At 34.0% G+C, this 18,660-nt stretch overlaps 1 protein-coding gene across 1 annotated transcript; it reads right to left on the bottom strand.

Annotated features, from left to right (window-relative positions):
- Positions 1–362: 362 nt before the first annotated feature.
- On the bottom strand, positions 363–18,643 carry LOC128238637 (uncharacterized). The gene is made up of 16 exons (XM_052954755.1): positions 18,574–18,643; positions 15,349–15,531; positions 14,921–15,082; positions 13,998–14,085; positions 13,288–13,405; positions 12,403–12,523; positions 11,520–11,663; positions 10,626–10,823; positions 9,816–9,950; positions 8,953–9,120; positions 8,445–8,609; positions 6,659–6,882; positions 5,656–5,776; positions 4,501–4,662; positions 3,946–4,128; positions 363–3,102 (listed from the first exon to the last, which is right to left on the bottom strand). The coding sequence occupies exons 2-16, from the start codon at positions 15,521–15,523 to the stop codon at positions 2,738–2,740; spliced, it is 2,529 nt and encodes an 842-aa protein (XP_052810715.1). The 5' UTR covers positions 15,524–15,531; positions 18,574–18,643; the 3' UTR covers positions 363–2,737.
- Between the last annotated feature and the right edge of the window lie 17 nt (positions 18,644–18,660).

Here is an 18,660-nt window from a genome sequence, read left to right as displayed (position 1 = left end):
CGGAATATCCTGCTATGCATTTTTGGAGGTTTTATTATAGAAAAGGACCCTAAATGGCTCTGAGACAATAAACAAATAAACAGGAAATTGGCCCCTACTGTGACTTCAGTGCAATTAGCAGGAGATGCACAGCAGGGGATTGTCATGCCAAACATTCCTTAAACTAGGCCTTTAACAGGGAGTGTCGTGAACTGGATCAGTGTTTTGAAAATCTGTATAACTGTTTTCAAGATCACCTTTTTAGATTCCTAAACAAGACATGATAAACCACTTTCTTCGTGATAAGTACTAAACACATCCATTTACATGATGTCTGATGTTTTGGCAAAACAAATTGTTAGGTATTGGAAGTTTTATTAATCAATAACAGGTAGGTATACATGGCAAAGGTTTCTTACTAACCATAAAATAATTTATGTCATTATAAAATTATGAATTTATAAATTTATGAAATATAATCTCAGAAATGCAGTGTACATTAATATAAATCGGAAGTCCGATTGTTCAACATTTTTTTAAACTACTGTATAGCATTGCACAATATAAATAAAAAAAAACATCCTAAACAATATCTCTACTGTTCATCCATTTTTGTTTTTAAAATGACCTTAGACGGCCTTTGAACTTAAGTAACATTCTATTACTCAACATCCAAATAATCGATTCTTTCACCACACATGAATATAAATGATGCAAGAAAAAAGGTTTCTAAAATACTTACATATGAAGTTGAGACAGTTAAAATTTATGATTGTCATAAAATATTGACTTTTCTATGTAATTACGAACATACAGAATACTTTCTATACAATCAAACTATACATATCCAATTTAAACCCTTGAAGTTCACTTCTAATGATAACTTAATTGACTTTGAGAAATTGGAATATACAATGCAAATACTGTGTTTAAAGTGTGCAAAATAAACATCTATGTGCCATGATGTGGGGACATTGAGATGATTTATTGCGTCTACCACAATGTATGTAATATTATTGATGGTGCTTCATAGAATTTGCTTGCATGCCATCCTAAATTCATAAACACACACAATCTGGTCAGTTGTTTAATGAATGAATAAAGTTCTACCATTCTTATACTACAAATGAACAAACAAACAATGTCCATCTTGCACAGCAAAGACAAACTACATGAACTTCTTCTTTTGTGCTTTTTTCAATCTTCTTCATTTGTTCTTAGGGAATCACATCACATATTAAGCTGAATAAGTTGAACAAATGAAATCTGAGTGTAATATAAAGTTGCTCATGAAAAATGAAAATAGCTTACTAGAAGGTCATGAGAAAATGTTTCTGAATGCTATAAGTAATACTGTTTAATACATACATACTATAAAATTGACATTAAAAATATCTTGGAAGAAGCAATTGAGCAATGATTAGAATGACACAAAAGAACAGTTGAAATCACAAAAATGGCATCTTTAAAAAACAAGAACAAAAAACTCTAGAATAGTTTCTGTTTTATTTTTCTCAAACCATACTGTAGCTTTCTTGAAAAAAGGTACTTCAGTTGTTGAAATGTTTTTTATGCTCATAACACTAGAATGTTGAGTTTTTCTTTTTTTTTTGGTTTCTGTTTTTTATTGCCCAAATGTTCATTCATACAAACATTTATAAATGACATATATATGTATACCATTTAATACAAACCGTTATACTAAATAATATCAATGTGAACAAAAAAATATTGATCTAACTCTTAGTTTGAAAACTCCTATTAGCGTTTGGGACTTGTTTTCTAAAAAAAAAGGTAGACAAAAACATAACAGTACACACTGGTAATTTTCTTTCTTAGCATTAAATAAATAATAGTATATATAGTACACAAGTTAATTTCAAACATGTTATTTTATCATTTGCATTATATTATGATGTACAATTAATAACAATATTAATGATAACAATTTTCCATGATTTCATTGGAAGGTTAAACATTGTAGTTATAACAATTGTTATTATTTCACTGCCTACTATAGAAAATGTTGTAAGAATTAGCAGGGGCGGTTCCAGGATTTGATATAAGACGGGCATAACTTAGGGGCATACCTTTAGACTTGCGCCCCTCCCTTAGAATCGAAATTTATTTGGTTTAAAGTCTTTGGCCGGGGATTTGAGGGTACTTTCCCAAAACATTCTAACAATTCCTGATAAAATATTGTTCATTTGAGATGTATCTTATTACTTTTTCTCCTATGTTGAAATAAAAAGTTAACTTGGATGATTTTAGGGGGGTGCACGCAAGATGCATCCCTCCTTTGATCTGCTAGTGATACTTTTCAGTAGATCATAATGACATAAAACAGCATTATGCATGTTAACACAATATTAAAATAGAATGTGAAAAGGAAATGACACTTCAGCTGATCATAACTATCATACAAATGTGTGATTACAAAAAATCATTAAAATTAGATTTTTTTATCAAAATAAATTAACACATAATTATATTACACAACAAAATATCACAGATTAGATCTTTGGACATTCTGAACTTTGTACAAGCGGAATTGTTAAAGGAATATACATTACAACCATTTGCAGAAGTTCACATTTATCAATTATTGCTTAGCGATTGGTAAAAGGTTCAATTTTATTGATAATTTTCATGTAGGAAATGTTTTCCAAATTGTAATTTAGCTAAGCTTATAATGATAAACTCATCATATATTTAAATGAGGTGCTGTTTATCTAAAGCAAATATTGTAATTCCAACATCACAAAATGGCACAAGCTTTTGAACCTTCGGGACCTTGCTTAAATGTTTTTACAGCTTTATGGACACCGTCGACAGCTCTTGCCTGAACCACCGCCCGGTACATTGCATCCCCGCCTCCATTTGTTTTGGGCTTTGATGGATCTGATTCTGATTTTTTACTATTTTCCACTATTTCACTAGGAACTGGCTTGAACAATGAGCTGTTGTCTATTCCCAGTGTATCAATGTCTTTTCCAGCACGTATACACTCAAGTTCTTGGTCATACAACTCATAAGCTTCATTGAGCACTTGTTCAATGTAGCTGTCTGTAAGGGGATGTTCTGTGATTCTCAAAGCAGAGAAATCAAGCTTGACTTTGTTCACTGCAAGGTAAGAAAAAACGAAATAAGATTCTTTAAGGTAATTTGACAAATTTATCTTAAAAAAGGCATTCTTTTTTCATGATATACAAACTGTTAAAATATTAAGTTTGATCTTCATTACAAAGTTCAAAAGGATGTGTCCAAAAGTGACTCTTTCTACACTTCACATGTACAACTTCCCATAACCATCTCTCAGTATTCAAAGCCTTATTCACATTCTTCCTGTACTTTCTGAGTCGCCTCAGACAAAACTTTTTTTGAAGAAAATCAAAGTTCAAGAGCAGATTATTTTGCAAGAAAGTGTTCAAGAATGAAAACTCCTGTGTTGAATATGACTTCACATTTCTATCTATCGATTTTTCAAAACTTGAAAAGGGGAGATAACTTTGCAACAAAGTGCACCAGACTATAATTCTTGCAAGGTCCACAACTTAACATTGCCATCTATCTATATTCAAAAGTTTGATCAAGTGTGAAAGGCCTTGCTACACATACTAAGTTTCATGAGTAATACCAACATTCATTATGACAGCTCTTCTAAAGCCAAAAAGAAAAAAAAACAACGGTTTTAAGCAGAAATAAATGTGATAGTTTACGCAGAAAAAATGTGCTTAAGTGTATGAATGCGCTTTGAGTCCGAAATAAATACACTTCTAGTGCAGAATAAATGCGTTTCAGTCACAAAAAAAGTGCACTTCTTTCTAGTTTTTAATTCACTTGGTGAGAAAAATACGCTTCAAATATGGTGCCAATACGCTGCATTTTATGCAGATTAAATGGGCTTTTAATGTGCATTTATGATACTTTTTTGAGAAGGGGAAATGCATAAAAACTAAATATTACCTCCTTGTGGCAGTACTACACATGGGAAAAATCCGCCTGGAGGCTCAAACAAAACACGAGTGAGGGCAATGTTGCGGTTTACTGTGAGGTAGCAGACAACAAGTCGTTCACTGAGATCTCTCTGGCTCTCTGGAATCAGCATCCCCCAGCCCAGTTTGTCCCCGACTTTCATGCTGGATGCCACTGTGTTTAGCAAAAAGATTGAGAAAATGTAAATCAAAAGATTGTGAAGAAAGCTGAGCACTACATGTATATGTAATTGAAACTCAACCCTTAAGTCAGTCTCCTTTTCTCCTTAAGTCTGTGTTCTGTGTAAAAACAAGTTCGGATGAGAGGTGACAATAAATTATCCCTGTTGGGGATCAAACTTAAAACCTCTGCGTCACCTCGCCCATTGTGTCAATATCAATGATATCCAAGTACCGTAAATAAAAAAAAACTAAGAATCAGATAAAGAAATTATTATAAATTACATTTGTCAGCTAACTATAAGATCTCAGTAAGTGGCTATGATTTGTATAAGTAATAAAAATACATAATAATGCACGCTCTTACGTTCAGCAACTGGTGTGAAGCGAAGAACGTCGATGCGTAAGTGTGAAGCACTATCTGGTGTTTTGGGGAAATTTGATGCCCCAGCCAAAGCAACAATTGGGGCTATAACCTTGGCACCTTCCTGTATTTTGTCCAGCCAATTAATTTCATAATGGTTGAAATCTGAAATAAAAACAAGGTTACCATATCTACAACCATACAATTAATAAGGAGTAGGGGAGTATCAAACCATCATTAATTTTCGATCAATACATGGCTGTGCACTGCCAATGATTAACAATAGCACGGCAGGCTGATTATCATGGATGTTTCAGTAAGATATCTTAGTTATAAACCTTATGCTAATTATGAGCATGCAAGTACAACTGAAAAGTTACCGGCAGAATCTATGTGATAAATGTCCTTACAATATATTCATTGAAACGCAGTTTAGGCCAAAAACAAGGTTACCCCTGAAATTTAAGATCTTTATTAAAATGGAGCCCAGAGCTCAGGGCTGAAGCCCAAAGATTATAATTTACTGCCTGGGTTATTGTAATTAAATAGCAATGCACTGCCATTTATTAAACTGCTTCATACACATGTTCATATTTCTTCTAACAACCATTCTTAAATGTCCTTTGCATGGTAGTTTAACGTATCCATCTTTCTTTTTGTTCTTTAACATACAAGACAAGCCTTTATCACATTTTACACCTTGTTTCAGTTTAATATGACCATGGGAAATGTATTTTATATTACTAATGCGTAATGTAACTTTATGCGTTTTCTTTTGGTTAGAAAATATATCACTCTACATATTTGTAATAAATTTAATAGGAAGAAATAATTGCTGAAGTGGTAATATAACAGCAATTCATGTTTATTTCTCACTTTGTGTTCATGATAAAAGGGAAGTAGTTCAATTTTCATCTTAATCATGAGAGAGAAACCCATATTTTTGCTCTTGATTTTCCTGAGATGTTTATTTATGACAACGTCAAACGTGACATCACCATTTAAAAGAAAACAATTTTTATTAGTATTTTACTGCTTATATTGTGAGTCTTACTTGATATCATCTTAGTATTTATTTTACACATTTCCTGGACAAGTTAACTAATTATGTGTATCACAAGATGACTCAAGACAGATCCTATATATAAATGCACTTACATTCATTGAAGGGCTTTGGGCTCTGTATAAAGAAGGAAAACTGGTGTTCGGGTACTGTAACAATGTTGTTGTCTTCATCTACCATTGAGTCACTAGGAAGACACCAGTGACTCAGCTTGCTCTGAAAAAAATATGCACGTATATTAAATTATTAATGTAAAAGCAGTTATTTAACGGGCTATAATTTTGGAGAATTACATATAATGAGCTTTCACCTTATTTTCACTATTAACAACACCATTTTTTGCAATTTTCAAATAAACATGACACATGTAGACTCGAGTCACTGATATGAATAAACATATGTGTAAAATGAAAAACTGAAAGATATACCATACATGAACTAATTTACTAAGTATGTATTATGTCTTCATAATAAGCCTACGACAGCTAAAAATGCCAAAGGGAAAATTAAAAATTCAATCAGCTCGTCAATGGCAGAAAAAAACATCAAAATATTAGGATAAAAATGGTATTATACTCTATACTAAAGATAAACTAAAGCAAATTTACACATTAATTTTAGAAATAGCATTAGTCAAATTACTGTGTTATGACATTGCAGTCAATATAAAAAAATTCATGCGCCATTTGGAGGAATATCTAAAAACATGACTTACACCGTCAAAATTAAACTCAAATTAAGATTTAAGGTATGCAAGAAAAATATTGTTCACATGTACGTAGGGCAGTTGAAAAAATCTGACCCTCAGGCACGCTGTGTCACCGGTAACTGGGCAACCCTCATAACCAGCTTCTGCATGTGAACTGTTGGAGTTTTCAATATAACCATGTTCATGTGAGAGATACTTATAATTCAATGACAAGTGATGCAGGACAGAACATGAGTTTATTCTTTGAAATCAAGTGGTCTTTTTCATCAAGAGTCCTACGACAGATCTTTTCCCAGTACAACTTAAGTGCTGAAAATATTTCCTAGATATGAAATTGCTTCTATGGTTCGTGAAAAAATGGCTCCTTTACCAGTCTATCAACCACTTACAACAAGTAATGGAGGTGCTTGAGCAATGCGATTCTGCCAGAACACGTTTAGTTTGACCTCGTAACCATTCCCGCTAAGGGACAGAGTAGGGTAGAGCTCGTGAAGATTCTCTGCGGACATGTACACAGTATCGACAGGGCTGCCGTTTTTGTGGAAGAGCACCACAAGATGTTTCTGACTTGATCGATGATTCACAAAGAGAACTTCTACTCCTACAGTATCACCTACAAATAAAATAAAAATTGTCACAAATAATGTGTAATACTCACAAAAGTGTTGGGAAGCAAATGAAAATGCTCGTCTGTCTTTATCGTTAAGTATGTATCTCAACAATAATGAAAGGCAGAGTTACGGCCCTTGTTACACATGTGTGTATTGTAAGTACATGTAGCAAAATCTTGTGAATATCTGGATCAATTTTTCAGCTTGGACCGAATTTAAGTACTGCACTACAATGAGGTAATAACTAGATATTTCTTTCTTTGAAAAATAAGGAGTTAAAAATAAAACCAATTAACATACAGTCAAACCCCGTTGGCTCGAACTCGCTTGGCTCAAAGTGAACATTTAGGACCGAATACATTATGGGGAGCGTAAATATTTCCGCTTGGCTCCAATTTTTCGAGGCTCGAGGTATATTCGCTGGTCCTTGGGAGTTCAAGACAACGGAGTTCGACTGTATATGTTTTTGAAATGTTTTACTATATGTTAATGCTATGACTTCATAAAAAGAAATTTTTGAAACAAAAAAAGGTTCCAGAGTTCTGAAAAATAATTATAGATACAGTTGAACATCCCTATTCCGAATACCGTTTATCTGAAATTATCGCTATTTCGAAATTATTTTTCTGTCCCAATTTTACTCCTTTGTTTAACTTAATTTTTGGTCTTTAATTCGAAATCGCTATTCCGAAATAATCGCTATTCCAAAGTAAAAATTACGGTCCTGATTTGGTATTTCACACCTATTAATCAATTCTTATTTCGAACCTGAGCATGTCATAGTTTTTTACACCATACTGCGAATGCACCCGGGCATCGGCCTGAGGTGACAATGGAGCACAATTAGTGATTGTTAAAAAATGACATGAGCACGTGTATGTTACAAACATCGATACCGAAGATCCCATATCCAACCACCAAGCGACATCCTTCATCACCAGAATGAGATGATATTTGGAGCAGCAGACAGATGGAAGCGAATTCTACGATTTCATTGACAAACTTGACGGAAATGTGACTAAGAAACACATCAACGGAATCAACAGGGTTCAGCGAGACATTACATCATTCTTTAAAAATAGACCCAACGATACTGAGTAAACAACATGTAAGTTCAGTGCTATTTAAACATGTTTTTTATAAACAGTGCTATGTTTCGAATGCATACATGTGCTGTCATTTGGTTTTAAATGTTTTATGTTGTTTTATAATTATTATAAGAATTATAATAACGAATTATTGATTAATCATTAAACACTTAATCAACAAATATTTTTGTATACGAAAAATAACTCAAACCGACATTGCAATTTTCATAACTTAGCATTTCACGTCATCTATAATTCGCTAACGCTGTCATTTGCGGAAAATTATTAATCCGAAACACCGCTATTCCGAAGTAATTTGTTGGGTCCCTACAATTTTGGATTAACGGTGTTCAACTGTATTATGATATGTGAATATAATATTTCAGTAAAATACAAAAGAACAAGAGCTTGTTGAAAAAAACAAACATAAGAGAGTTTAAAATGTGAAAGAATTACAAGTACGATCATACACATACCTTCTGCAAAAGGCACAGGTAACATTCTGTTATCTGCATTTAATGTGTTGGTGTATGTTTTCCCATCCCGCGAGATGTAGCCGCAGGAGTTTGGACATCGACCCGGGTGTTTGCTTAGACTAAACTGTGATGTTCCGATACCTATACCAATCACTGAATCCTCATCTGTGAATAGAGAAGAGGGCTTATGAACCCATAATGCTTACCTTCTGTTTGGTTTTTATTAAGCTTTACTGGTTTGTGAAAAATGTTTAATGTAAAGGCTTATGTACAACACATTTGTTTTTGAGGTTGAAAAAGGGGCATAACTCAACAATTAATCAAGCCTGAGTTATGAGCCATGCTGATAATGTGAGCATTGTTACTAGTTACAGTTTCATATGAATATAGTTTTAAAAGTTTTTCCCAAGGTAAAAGTCCTTGCACAACAACATCAACACCGCCGCTGTTGACAACGACACCAAGGCTATGACGTTACCTTAAATATAAACAAGTAGCTGTATCTTACTGAGTTTTATTATTTCTATTGCAAAAAATGGACTCTCTTCATTCAGTGACTTGGTAAACTGGATTCCATGTATTCGTTTTTTGTCTGCCTGAAGTCCAACAATACATCGAGAATCTTCAATCTCAACATCGATGTCTGCTGACTTATGGAACATCGATGTATTCAACTCTGGAATAGTTAAATATATATGTAATAATGGAACTTATTTACTTGCCACACTACATACAACGAAAACCAGCTGTACAATTTGTGCTAATGGAATGATAGATGGAATGGATAGGCATACAGGCATTGTCGGATACCCCCGATACACACTGTACGATACATGCTATGCTTCGTTGTGTACTGTGGGCAATTTAGCTAGAAAAATCTCGTCTTCATGAATAATTAATGAGGCAGTTTCATTGGTTCTGCAAAGTACCAGATGCTCTATGGTTAAAAAAAATCCTGGAGATTGCTGGAGTTGAACCGGATCCGCCTTCTCAGCACAATAATATTTGACAGTGATTGTAGATTTTCATATTTCCGTTAAAAAAATAATGTTTTATGGCCTAAACCGTTACCTCAATTTTTTAACTTAAATATAAAAATCTGCGATCTAAGTTTTTGTCAGCAGTCTTATATAACTGGTTTACATGCATTTACGCAAAAAATGGCTCGTTTCAAGACAAAAAATTGCCAAAACGTTCAAACTGTGAGAGTGTAGCTTTAAGTGTGACCTTAACCTTGGCATGCACACATGGATCTTTAAGGACATAGGTCTCTAAAAGTGTTATTTTTCTGTGTAACATCCTGGTGTTTAAATATGATGAATGTAAGCATTATCAAGATAAATAACTATATAAGTGTGTTAACATATTCACCCCTTGTTCTGGCATCAGCTTCTAAAACAGCGAGTGCCGCTGTTGCCTTCTCACGAAAAATCCCGTCCAATAGCTCCTTTGTCTCGGGAAGACCCAGATCACGATTTAGCTGTACATCGATCTCTACCTTGGAAGCTGGTATGAGTGGAAAATTGAAAATGAAATGGCCTGCCTGATTTATACTGACCTTATCATTATAGTTAAGCTTACTGGTTCTTAACATAATTACATTCTAATTAAGTAAAAGATACAAGATATAATGCAGTATGACTAAACACAAGAACAATTCATCTGATCTGACAATCAATCAATTTCAAAACTGTTGAATGAAATTGTTTCCCCCTTGTCAAACCAAGACACCATCTAAATCAATTTCACATAAAAATGTTAAGTTTATCAATATCAGTGTTAAGTTTATCGATATCAATGTTTAGTTTACTGATATCAATGTTTAGTTTATTGATATCAATGTTTAGTTTATTGATATCAATGTTTAGTTTAAAATATCAATGTAAAGTTTATCAGTATCAATGATAAGTTTATCAAATTATATCAATGTTATGTTTATTGATATCATTGTTGAGCTAATCAATATCAATGTTAAGTTTATTGATATCAATGTTTAGTTTATTGATATCAATGTTAAGTTTATCAATATCAATGTAAAGTTTATTGATATCAATGTTAAGTTTATCGATATCAATGGTAAGTTTATCTATATCAATGTTAATTTTATTGATATCAAACTTATGATTAGACAGTTAGACCCAAAATGCCCTTCAACATATCATCTAAAATTATTCCTCTTACCCCCTCTAGTAAGCACAATAAGGGGATAAAACCCGCCAGATGGTTGCAGCATCATTCGGAAGAATATAATCTGCATATCCATGGTAACGAAACACAGAACCAGCTGCTGTTTCTTGTCATCAAAGTCTGACTTGTTAATTTCATCAGGATTGTAGTGGATACCGAAACCAATGCGCTGGCCCTCGAAGGATTTCAACTCTGGAAAAATGTGTACATTTTGGTAATTTGTTACATTATGATTTTGTTAGGGTTTAAATGACAAATTGATTATATCTTAATATTCATATTCACACACTAATCTATATGGGTTCATATACTTAAAATAAAGGGTGAGAGTTATCTACGGTAGTTGTAAAGGTTTCCACCTCTCAACCCAGAGGTCGTGGTTTTGATGTGGTATAGTTCTTCACTGGACTCAAGAGTTATTCATAGAAGCTCTATTAAGATACAAAAAAATAATATAAACCAGATATAAATTTCAGGGCATACTTAAAATGAAGCAGCATCAAAAATTGAATGTTCAAACCATAAGAGATTCATAATTAACTCCCTTTGTTTTTGAAGCTCATTGTATGATGCTTTCGGAATGGAAATAAGCACAGCTAATATTACCTATGGTAGCTGTCAATTACTAATTACTAAATTAACTGAAAAGAAAATATCATTGTGTAGGTAAATAATAGATATAGTTAGTAAATAATAACACGTTGTTAAACTAATTTAAAATCTCAATCAGAACCCCAAGGAAAATAAAATTGAGGACAATTTTCTAGAAAATGACTGGTTAATTTGTTAATAACATCATTAAATTATTAATAACATACTTTTCTAGAAGGTTGACTGATTTTTAATTAATAACATACACTTGTACATAAATATACAGAGTGAGCATACCAACACCATCAGCCTTCCATTTGAAGAAGTCTCGCAGTAGAACACTGGTGGGTGTCGGCCATAGGGGGCTGCATGTTGCTATGCCAACAGCTGGACTCTCCCCTTCCATAGCCTCCCGTAGGACAACTTCATAGTGGACAAGGTCTGAGAAAAGAGATATAATATTTGCAAAGGGATTATAAATGAAACCAGATCAAAATACCCATAATGGAGTATGTGAAACATTTGAGTGGTTTTCTTTTGTTTTCATTTATTCATTAATTCTCATATCAGAACTGTAGACAGCATGCAGAGCTTTTACAGTGCAATTAATAATATGCAGATAAATAATAATGCTATTCACTTATACTCACACTAGTAATTGAAAACATAATACAAAACATTATGAAATTCTGCCACAAGCTTTTTGCTAAAAAATTTACAACCTGTGCTTCGTGCTCATTTATAACTTCACTACTCGAGTAGCAAGAGCAGTAACTATTACTAGTACTGAAATCCTATAATGTATGTAGTGCTATTTGCATATACATTGACTGCATACTGTGAAATAAATTACATATTCTATCACCTACAATGTACATTAACATTTTGTGCTACAGGTACATTGTATATATTACATGAGCAGTCCTTCAATACAGAATTTCAACATGAATGTGAAATTATATTTATATCATAAATATCCAGTGCTTCTTTGATGATTTAAAGAGTTCAATACAATACATAAAGACTTTTTAATGCTAATTATTAACGAAGTCAGGTGATGTCAAAAGTTATTACACTAGTTATATATGATAAATATGTAATAACATTATTTCATGATTGCGAAGTCATTCATGATACATCTGTGTATAAACTAAGCCATGATGAAAGAACATAACTATACCTTGCCGTAGGGGGGTAGGGCTCTGCAGTATAACCTCTGGTAGGGTTTTATCGTAGTGGAACACGTTATCAAGGGCATCATATTCTGCCCCGGAATCCTTGATCCAGTTCAACATGTTTGTCTGAAAAATATCTCTTAATGACAAATATACCGGATATAATTATTTTTCGCAGGTCCACTGTAGTATGTTTTCTATATAATGTACCAGTAATTTTGTTACTGACATGACTTTGATTTACAAGGATGGATATGAGCTAATAATGATTATCCTCAAGTCTGGTTCCATGGCTAGAAATAAGAATTGGTGTCCTTTTCAGCAGCCATGAGAAATTGTATTGGTATGGGTTGAACTAACAAACTCGTTGATTTATATCCAGAAAACAAACATCAGAGTGAAATCATATCAATATATGGCTGCTGTTTTCACAATAAAGCTATACAAAAATTAGTACAGTCAATCCTCATTGGCTCAAACTCACTTGGCTAAAACTTGTTTGGCCCAATTTCCCCGTTGGTGCAAACTGAATGTAAGGCCCTGTTTTTCAAGAGGCTCAAGGTATTTTCATTGGTCCTTGGGAGTTCAAGCCAACAAGGTTCAACTGTATATAAACCTCTCAAGAGTGCTGAATGGCGCAATCGCCAATGCATGTCTCTTGTTTTTCAATCAAAAAGGGGCATATGAGTCAACAATAAATATGGGCCTTGCTGTATATGGGAAAATTTGTCTCTTGCAATATTTTGTACTAAGGCTCATTTGAATATCTTCTTTCTTTTCCGTAGAAGCAATAAAAATAACTGGACTTTTTTTCTTTGCAAAATAGCTGAGCTACAAAGATATTTCACAAGATCAATTAAATAATATGCAGCCAACCATTGAAGTCCTACCTCAGTAAATTCAGGAATGTTGAGAACAGCCATAGGCCAGGACACAGCCAGATCAACTGGTCCATTTTCGAGGCATATTGTGGGCAGAAATTTACAATGGTCCTTCTCAAATATATACCTGCAACAGAAAATAAATAACTAAAACAAAATCAAACATGAGGAATACATGCATATTTTATTCCGTATGTTCTTAATATCCTTTTCATCAAACATGGATAGGGGAAATGCCAATGCTTGTATGTTTGTTTGTTTTTTCATTCAAACAAGGGGCATAACTCAACAAATATTTAGGGCAGAGGTATGGGCCTTGTTATACATGTGTGTATTTTCTCTGTTAACATGATTACCAAGTTTCATTTGAATATCTTGAACTGTTTTCAAATACGGCCATGGTTAAAGTTGTAACAACTTGTTGATGGTGACAGCAACAACAAGGCTATGGGCCATGGTTAAAGTTGTAACAACTTATTGATGGTGACAGCAACAACAAGGCTATGGGCCATGGTTAAAGTTGTAACAACTTGTTGATGGTGACAGCAACAACAAGGCTATGCCTGAACTATATTTTTCAACAAATTGATGAGTTAATCAAACTGACATATTTAACATTTACCAGACAATTCAGGAGAACAAATGCAACATTTGGTTTTAAAACAACCAAATATGGTTTGATACAATGATCGTCATGGAAAAATCCACAATATTTCTACCTTGTTGCGACTGGTATTCTATTTTTAAGGAAAGTCACTGTGGACATTTCATCACCAAAGTGGGTCACCAGAACTCCAAATTCATCACCTTGAAATATAAACAACATGAATAGACATCAGCCTACATCAAAAACACAATTATTAAATCCTAAAACATTAACTTTTATTTTTCAACTTGCCTTTACATAGTTAAGGTTTGTTCTAATTTATTTTAGCTTGATTGTAAAGACAGCTAGAAGATGTCAGAAGCTCAAGTCTATATCCTGGGTAGAGACCATTTCTTGTGGCTATTTTGAGAGGTCACTCAAGAGAACATGTGTCAGTAGTGGGGATCAAACTAAGACCTCATGAGTGTGTGGCCGACACCTATACCACAAGAATTTTTCACATTATTTTATGCTTTTTTATGAATATCATGTTATTTTCACTACTATTATTTACGATGCATTGTAATTTTGTTATTTTCACTGCCCTTATAGATTTTGATTCCCATGCTGGTTAATAACTGTAATGTAGCGTTCACTATGCCGGGTCAAGTAATGTCATCAAAACGACATAAGAATTTCCCAATTAACCACAATTTTATAACCTTTTTCTCTTATATTTAATATAAGTAAAAGAGAAAAGTCATTAATTTTGGTGAATAATTGAAAAACAGTTCACTTGTGATCATATAAAATTATATCTTCTCTCGTGGCTGTGCAATTTTTTTTTAAATATTGCTTTATGTGATCACTTGATGATTATTTTTTTTCCATCTTACACTGAAGAACTGAAACAAATATCTTCTACATAATGCACAAAATGATGTTCAGATTTAAAAAGCCAGATTTGACAATGACATTGACATCAATTTACTTCACTCAATAAACCAGAGTGTAGACCAATAATGTCAACCTTACAAACAGAATAAATGTACACACCCATGACACATTTTTGTCCTTTGGTGTTTGCATAGTTGAGATGAGAAGAGAAACATCGCCCTGTGTTGATGTTGTACCCGACTGTATGGTTCCATTGACCTGGGTGGCTTTCTGAATCGATATCTGGGCCAGCAATGCCAAAAGTGACCTTGCTGTTTTGACCTGATAATAACAACAACAACAAATGTATATATGTATATGCAGCACAATTATAAGTCTGCATTCATCTTGATTTCATTCCTTTTTAAAATAGAACATAGGAGGAACCAACATCACAAATTTTGTAAATAGTACACAAAGTAACAGTGAATGTCATTTCAACGATTTGTTTAAAAAAGATATAATTGATAAAAAATGAGCAAAATAGTGACTCGAACCTTCAACGCAGAGATTTATTTGTTCTATTTATAGAGCAGAAAAATTCTTACCAAGAGCTTGAATTTTTGCACAGAAGTAAGGCTGCTGTGGTGTGAGAGGTACTGTAAGTTGGAGAAAATTGCTGGTCTCAGCAAACTTTTTCAGCTGAACATTGCTGATTTGACCAGGTAGGGGTTGGAAGTCATCGAAGATTATGTCCCCCGCACAGCGAAACAGGTCAGACATGTCTGCTCCTGAAATTAAACAGGTCAATGAAGAAATATAAAGAAAATCTGACATCAACAAAAATATACAGGTATGACCTTTCATTACTAGTGAAAAATAGTGAATATTTGGTCTAAAGTGTAACTGGAACAGAAATAGAAATGTGATTTTCAGATTGACATATCTTTTGTTTCATTGATGTCTTTTGCACATAATTAACACAAATTATAGATATCTATTGTAAAACTGTTTTTTTAGCATAATGTATAAAGAATTTGAATTGTGAACCTTAATGCACCAGTCAATTGTTACCACGGCCCCCCCAGGTCCGGGTGTATACCGTGGATAGCCAGGGAAATGGGCCGTGTTTTTACTTTCCAGGTGGCTTTTACCAGCAGTTCGTCCCCACAGGGCAGGGAATTTGCCCGGGCTTGGCTGGACCGAAAGTCAAAGTGCCCGCTATTCCCCGGACCTGGGGGGGGGGGGGGGGGGGGGGGGGGTTATGGTTACAATTGACTGGTGCATTATATGGACAGGAGACTCAGTATGGTAATTGGTTTGGTCACCGATTCAACTGAGTCAATTTCTAGAAGAACACATGTTTGATTCGGAAAAATCCCAAACGAAAGAATGCTGACTTATGTACAAAAAGAATTGTTTTGCACAGGTACGTCCTGAATGTGGTACATTTCATGCAGATTTAAAGGCCAGGAATCATTTCAGTAATTTACTGGTCGGCAAGCAAGTAAGCATAATTTGGTAGGGAGAGAGGTGTTTAACTGTTGCAATAGAGTGTCCATAATCATTGAAAAGTGATCTGATGAAAACACATCTCAGACCATTTGCTTGTTCCTTGATGAGTCTCACAGTGGTTACAAAAGCTAAACTGCCAATCATCCTTGAGATAAATTTGAATTTAGAATTTTTATTCAACTGACTTTCAGCAAGGATAATGACAACTTAACGTATATCTGTATCTCTATTTTGCAAAATAATTGTGTGCTTGGCAGTGTAAGTTGGAATATTTTTGTCATATTGGATTATTCAATAGTTGTGATACGAATAAACTTGTGAAAAGGATAAGGAATATGTCCCTTTTCAGACCAACCTTACATGGGAAAAAATGCTTGGGATGTATTCAGCTTTATATTGCCCTATGATACATGACATATTTCTGAAGACCTCCCCAGCGCATTTTGGTCAGAAACCAGCGGATATGACATTTGTGAGCCCAGGGGATTTTTAACACATCTAACAAATGCATCAAAATCTCAAACAAGCCATATTTTAGAAGGCTTTGTAGGGCATTTTGCTCAGAAAACCAGGGGATTGTGCCCACAACTGGAGAGTTATTGTTATAAATCACGCTGAACTATTTTATTTAAACTAGCAGATTTTTTAACTGAAAAGCAAGGCATTAAGTATTTGTGTTGTATGAAAATGTATTGTTCAAAGCAATCGTGTCTACATTTTTCCCAACCACAAATAATTACGGGGGAATACTCATCCCCTGCTTGACAACCGGGAGATAGATTGGAATTCAAGGTGATTTTTCCCTGCTTGGTGATATGGCATTATGTCCTATCTCAAAATAATATTTTTTGTTTAGTTCCTACAGCATGCAACTGACACTGGGGCTGACACTGCACATAGCCACAATAGGTTCAGGGAAAACATTATAACATTTAGACTATCAACTGCAAAATCAAGAATTATTTAAGCTTATTTTTCCATTTTATAAACATAATCATTTTCCAATACACATACATGTAAATATATATTAACACAGCAAATAATAAAGTATCATTTTTAACATGACTGTCTTCATTGTTCACCATGTACAATGTAGGTGAACCTCATAATAGGAATGCTTTGACTAGCACCTACCAACCTTTTCATGCGGTATATTAGATTTCGATATTAATTTTTATGATTTTTCCTGAGGAGACATTAAGCCAAAGGGTCAACTATCAATATCAACTTTAAATACAAATTAGCTTTAATGGCTGCATTTAAATCACTGCGCCAATACCAAAATTCGTAAAAGGATTTCTTCTTCTTCCATGTACTGAGCTCACTCTGGGCTCTTGATAGGGTGTATGTACTTATCTCAACAAGACTGTGTGGTGGTGGGAAACGTGATGTCGCAAAAAATTTAATACTCATAAAATTAGATACAAATCTGTGTATCACTGGCGTATGAAGGTGGCTCAATCAAGAGAGCCTTGAAGGTATCCTGCGTAGGAACTTAGCTGATACCAATCTAGTTGGCATGAGGTTCCAGTCATTCACAGTTCTTGGAAAGAAGGTGCTGGCCAATGTCTGGTCAGTGATACACTCCTGGTACAGACTTTGATGGACTCTGGTGCGTGAGTTGCCTATGCGTGGTTAACTGTCAGTGTTGATGTTTAAAAGGTCTTCATGGATCTTGTACATTATATTTAGACAGTTGTGTTTATGTCACTGTTCAGGAGTCTAGTCTAAAATAATAGACGTGTTATACGGGATTCTTCCATTCCCTGATGTCTAAATGGCTTTATGCGAAAACCGGGTGGGTTTTGAAAAATATTGAAATTGTATTCAGAAGGATTTTCCATGTCAAAAATCGTAAAAAAAATCTGTTAAGATACAATTATTTGGACTATTCAGGAGTCACCCAGTTGAGGTCTTTGATTGTCTTTGGAGACACATCCTGGAGTTCTTAACGAGTAAAGATTGTTCAAAATAGGTTTAACAACGGCCTGTTTGTAAGGGTCCAAGACAGTAGAGGCATTTTCTACAATTGGTCGGACCATGGCTTTGTAGGAAGATTACTTAAACGGTTGCATGCATTCCTTAACTTATTGACATAGGCATCTACTTCTTTGCACTAAATGACTAATTACACTTTAAATGAGCTGTTAAATTGAAAGTTTTGCAACCACAACATTAAGTCAGGAAAATTTTAACATGACTTTTTTTTATCAAAAATTGCAACCACAACATTAAGTCAGGAAAATTTTAACATGACTTTTTTTATCAAAAAGAAAAAAAAACGTGTCATTGTTGTTATATTTTACAATTATTTTTACCTCGAATCTAAAAAAATAAACCAAAGTGTCGAGATTGTTGACATTTGTTACCAAAACAAGCGGAAGTGCGTATCGCGTTTGATTATT

The sequence above is a fragment of the Mya arenaria genome, chromosome 6 (assembly GCF_026914265.1).
Source record: "Mya arenaria isolate MELC-2E11 chromosome 6, ASM2691426v1".
NCBI classification, from domain to species: domain Eukaryota; kingdom Metazoa; phylum Mollusca; class Bivalvia; order Myida; family Myidae; genus Mya; species Mya arenaria.
The sequence above is the reverse complement of the archived record's forward strand: the minus strand, read 5'-3'. Positions and strand labels throughout refer to the sequence as shown.

Coding starts and splice junctions, on each gene's coding strand:
- LOC128238637 (XM_052954755.1), bottom strand. CDS start 15,523: ATGTCTGACCTGTTTCGCTGTGCGGGGGACATAATCTTCGATGACTTC. Junction 9,121..9,815: donor AGCTGATGCCAGAACAAGGG/GTGAATATGTTA, acceptor TAACTATTCCAG/AGTTGAATACATCGATGTTC. Junction 3,103..3,945: donor TGTAGTACTGCCACAAGGAG/GTAATATTTAGT, acceptor CTTACCTTGCAG/TGAACAAAGTCAAGCTTGAT.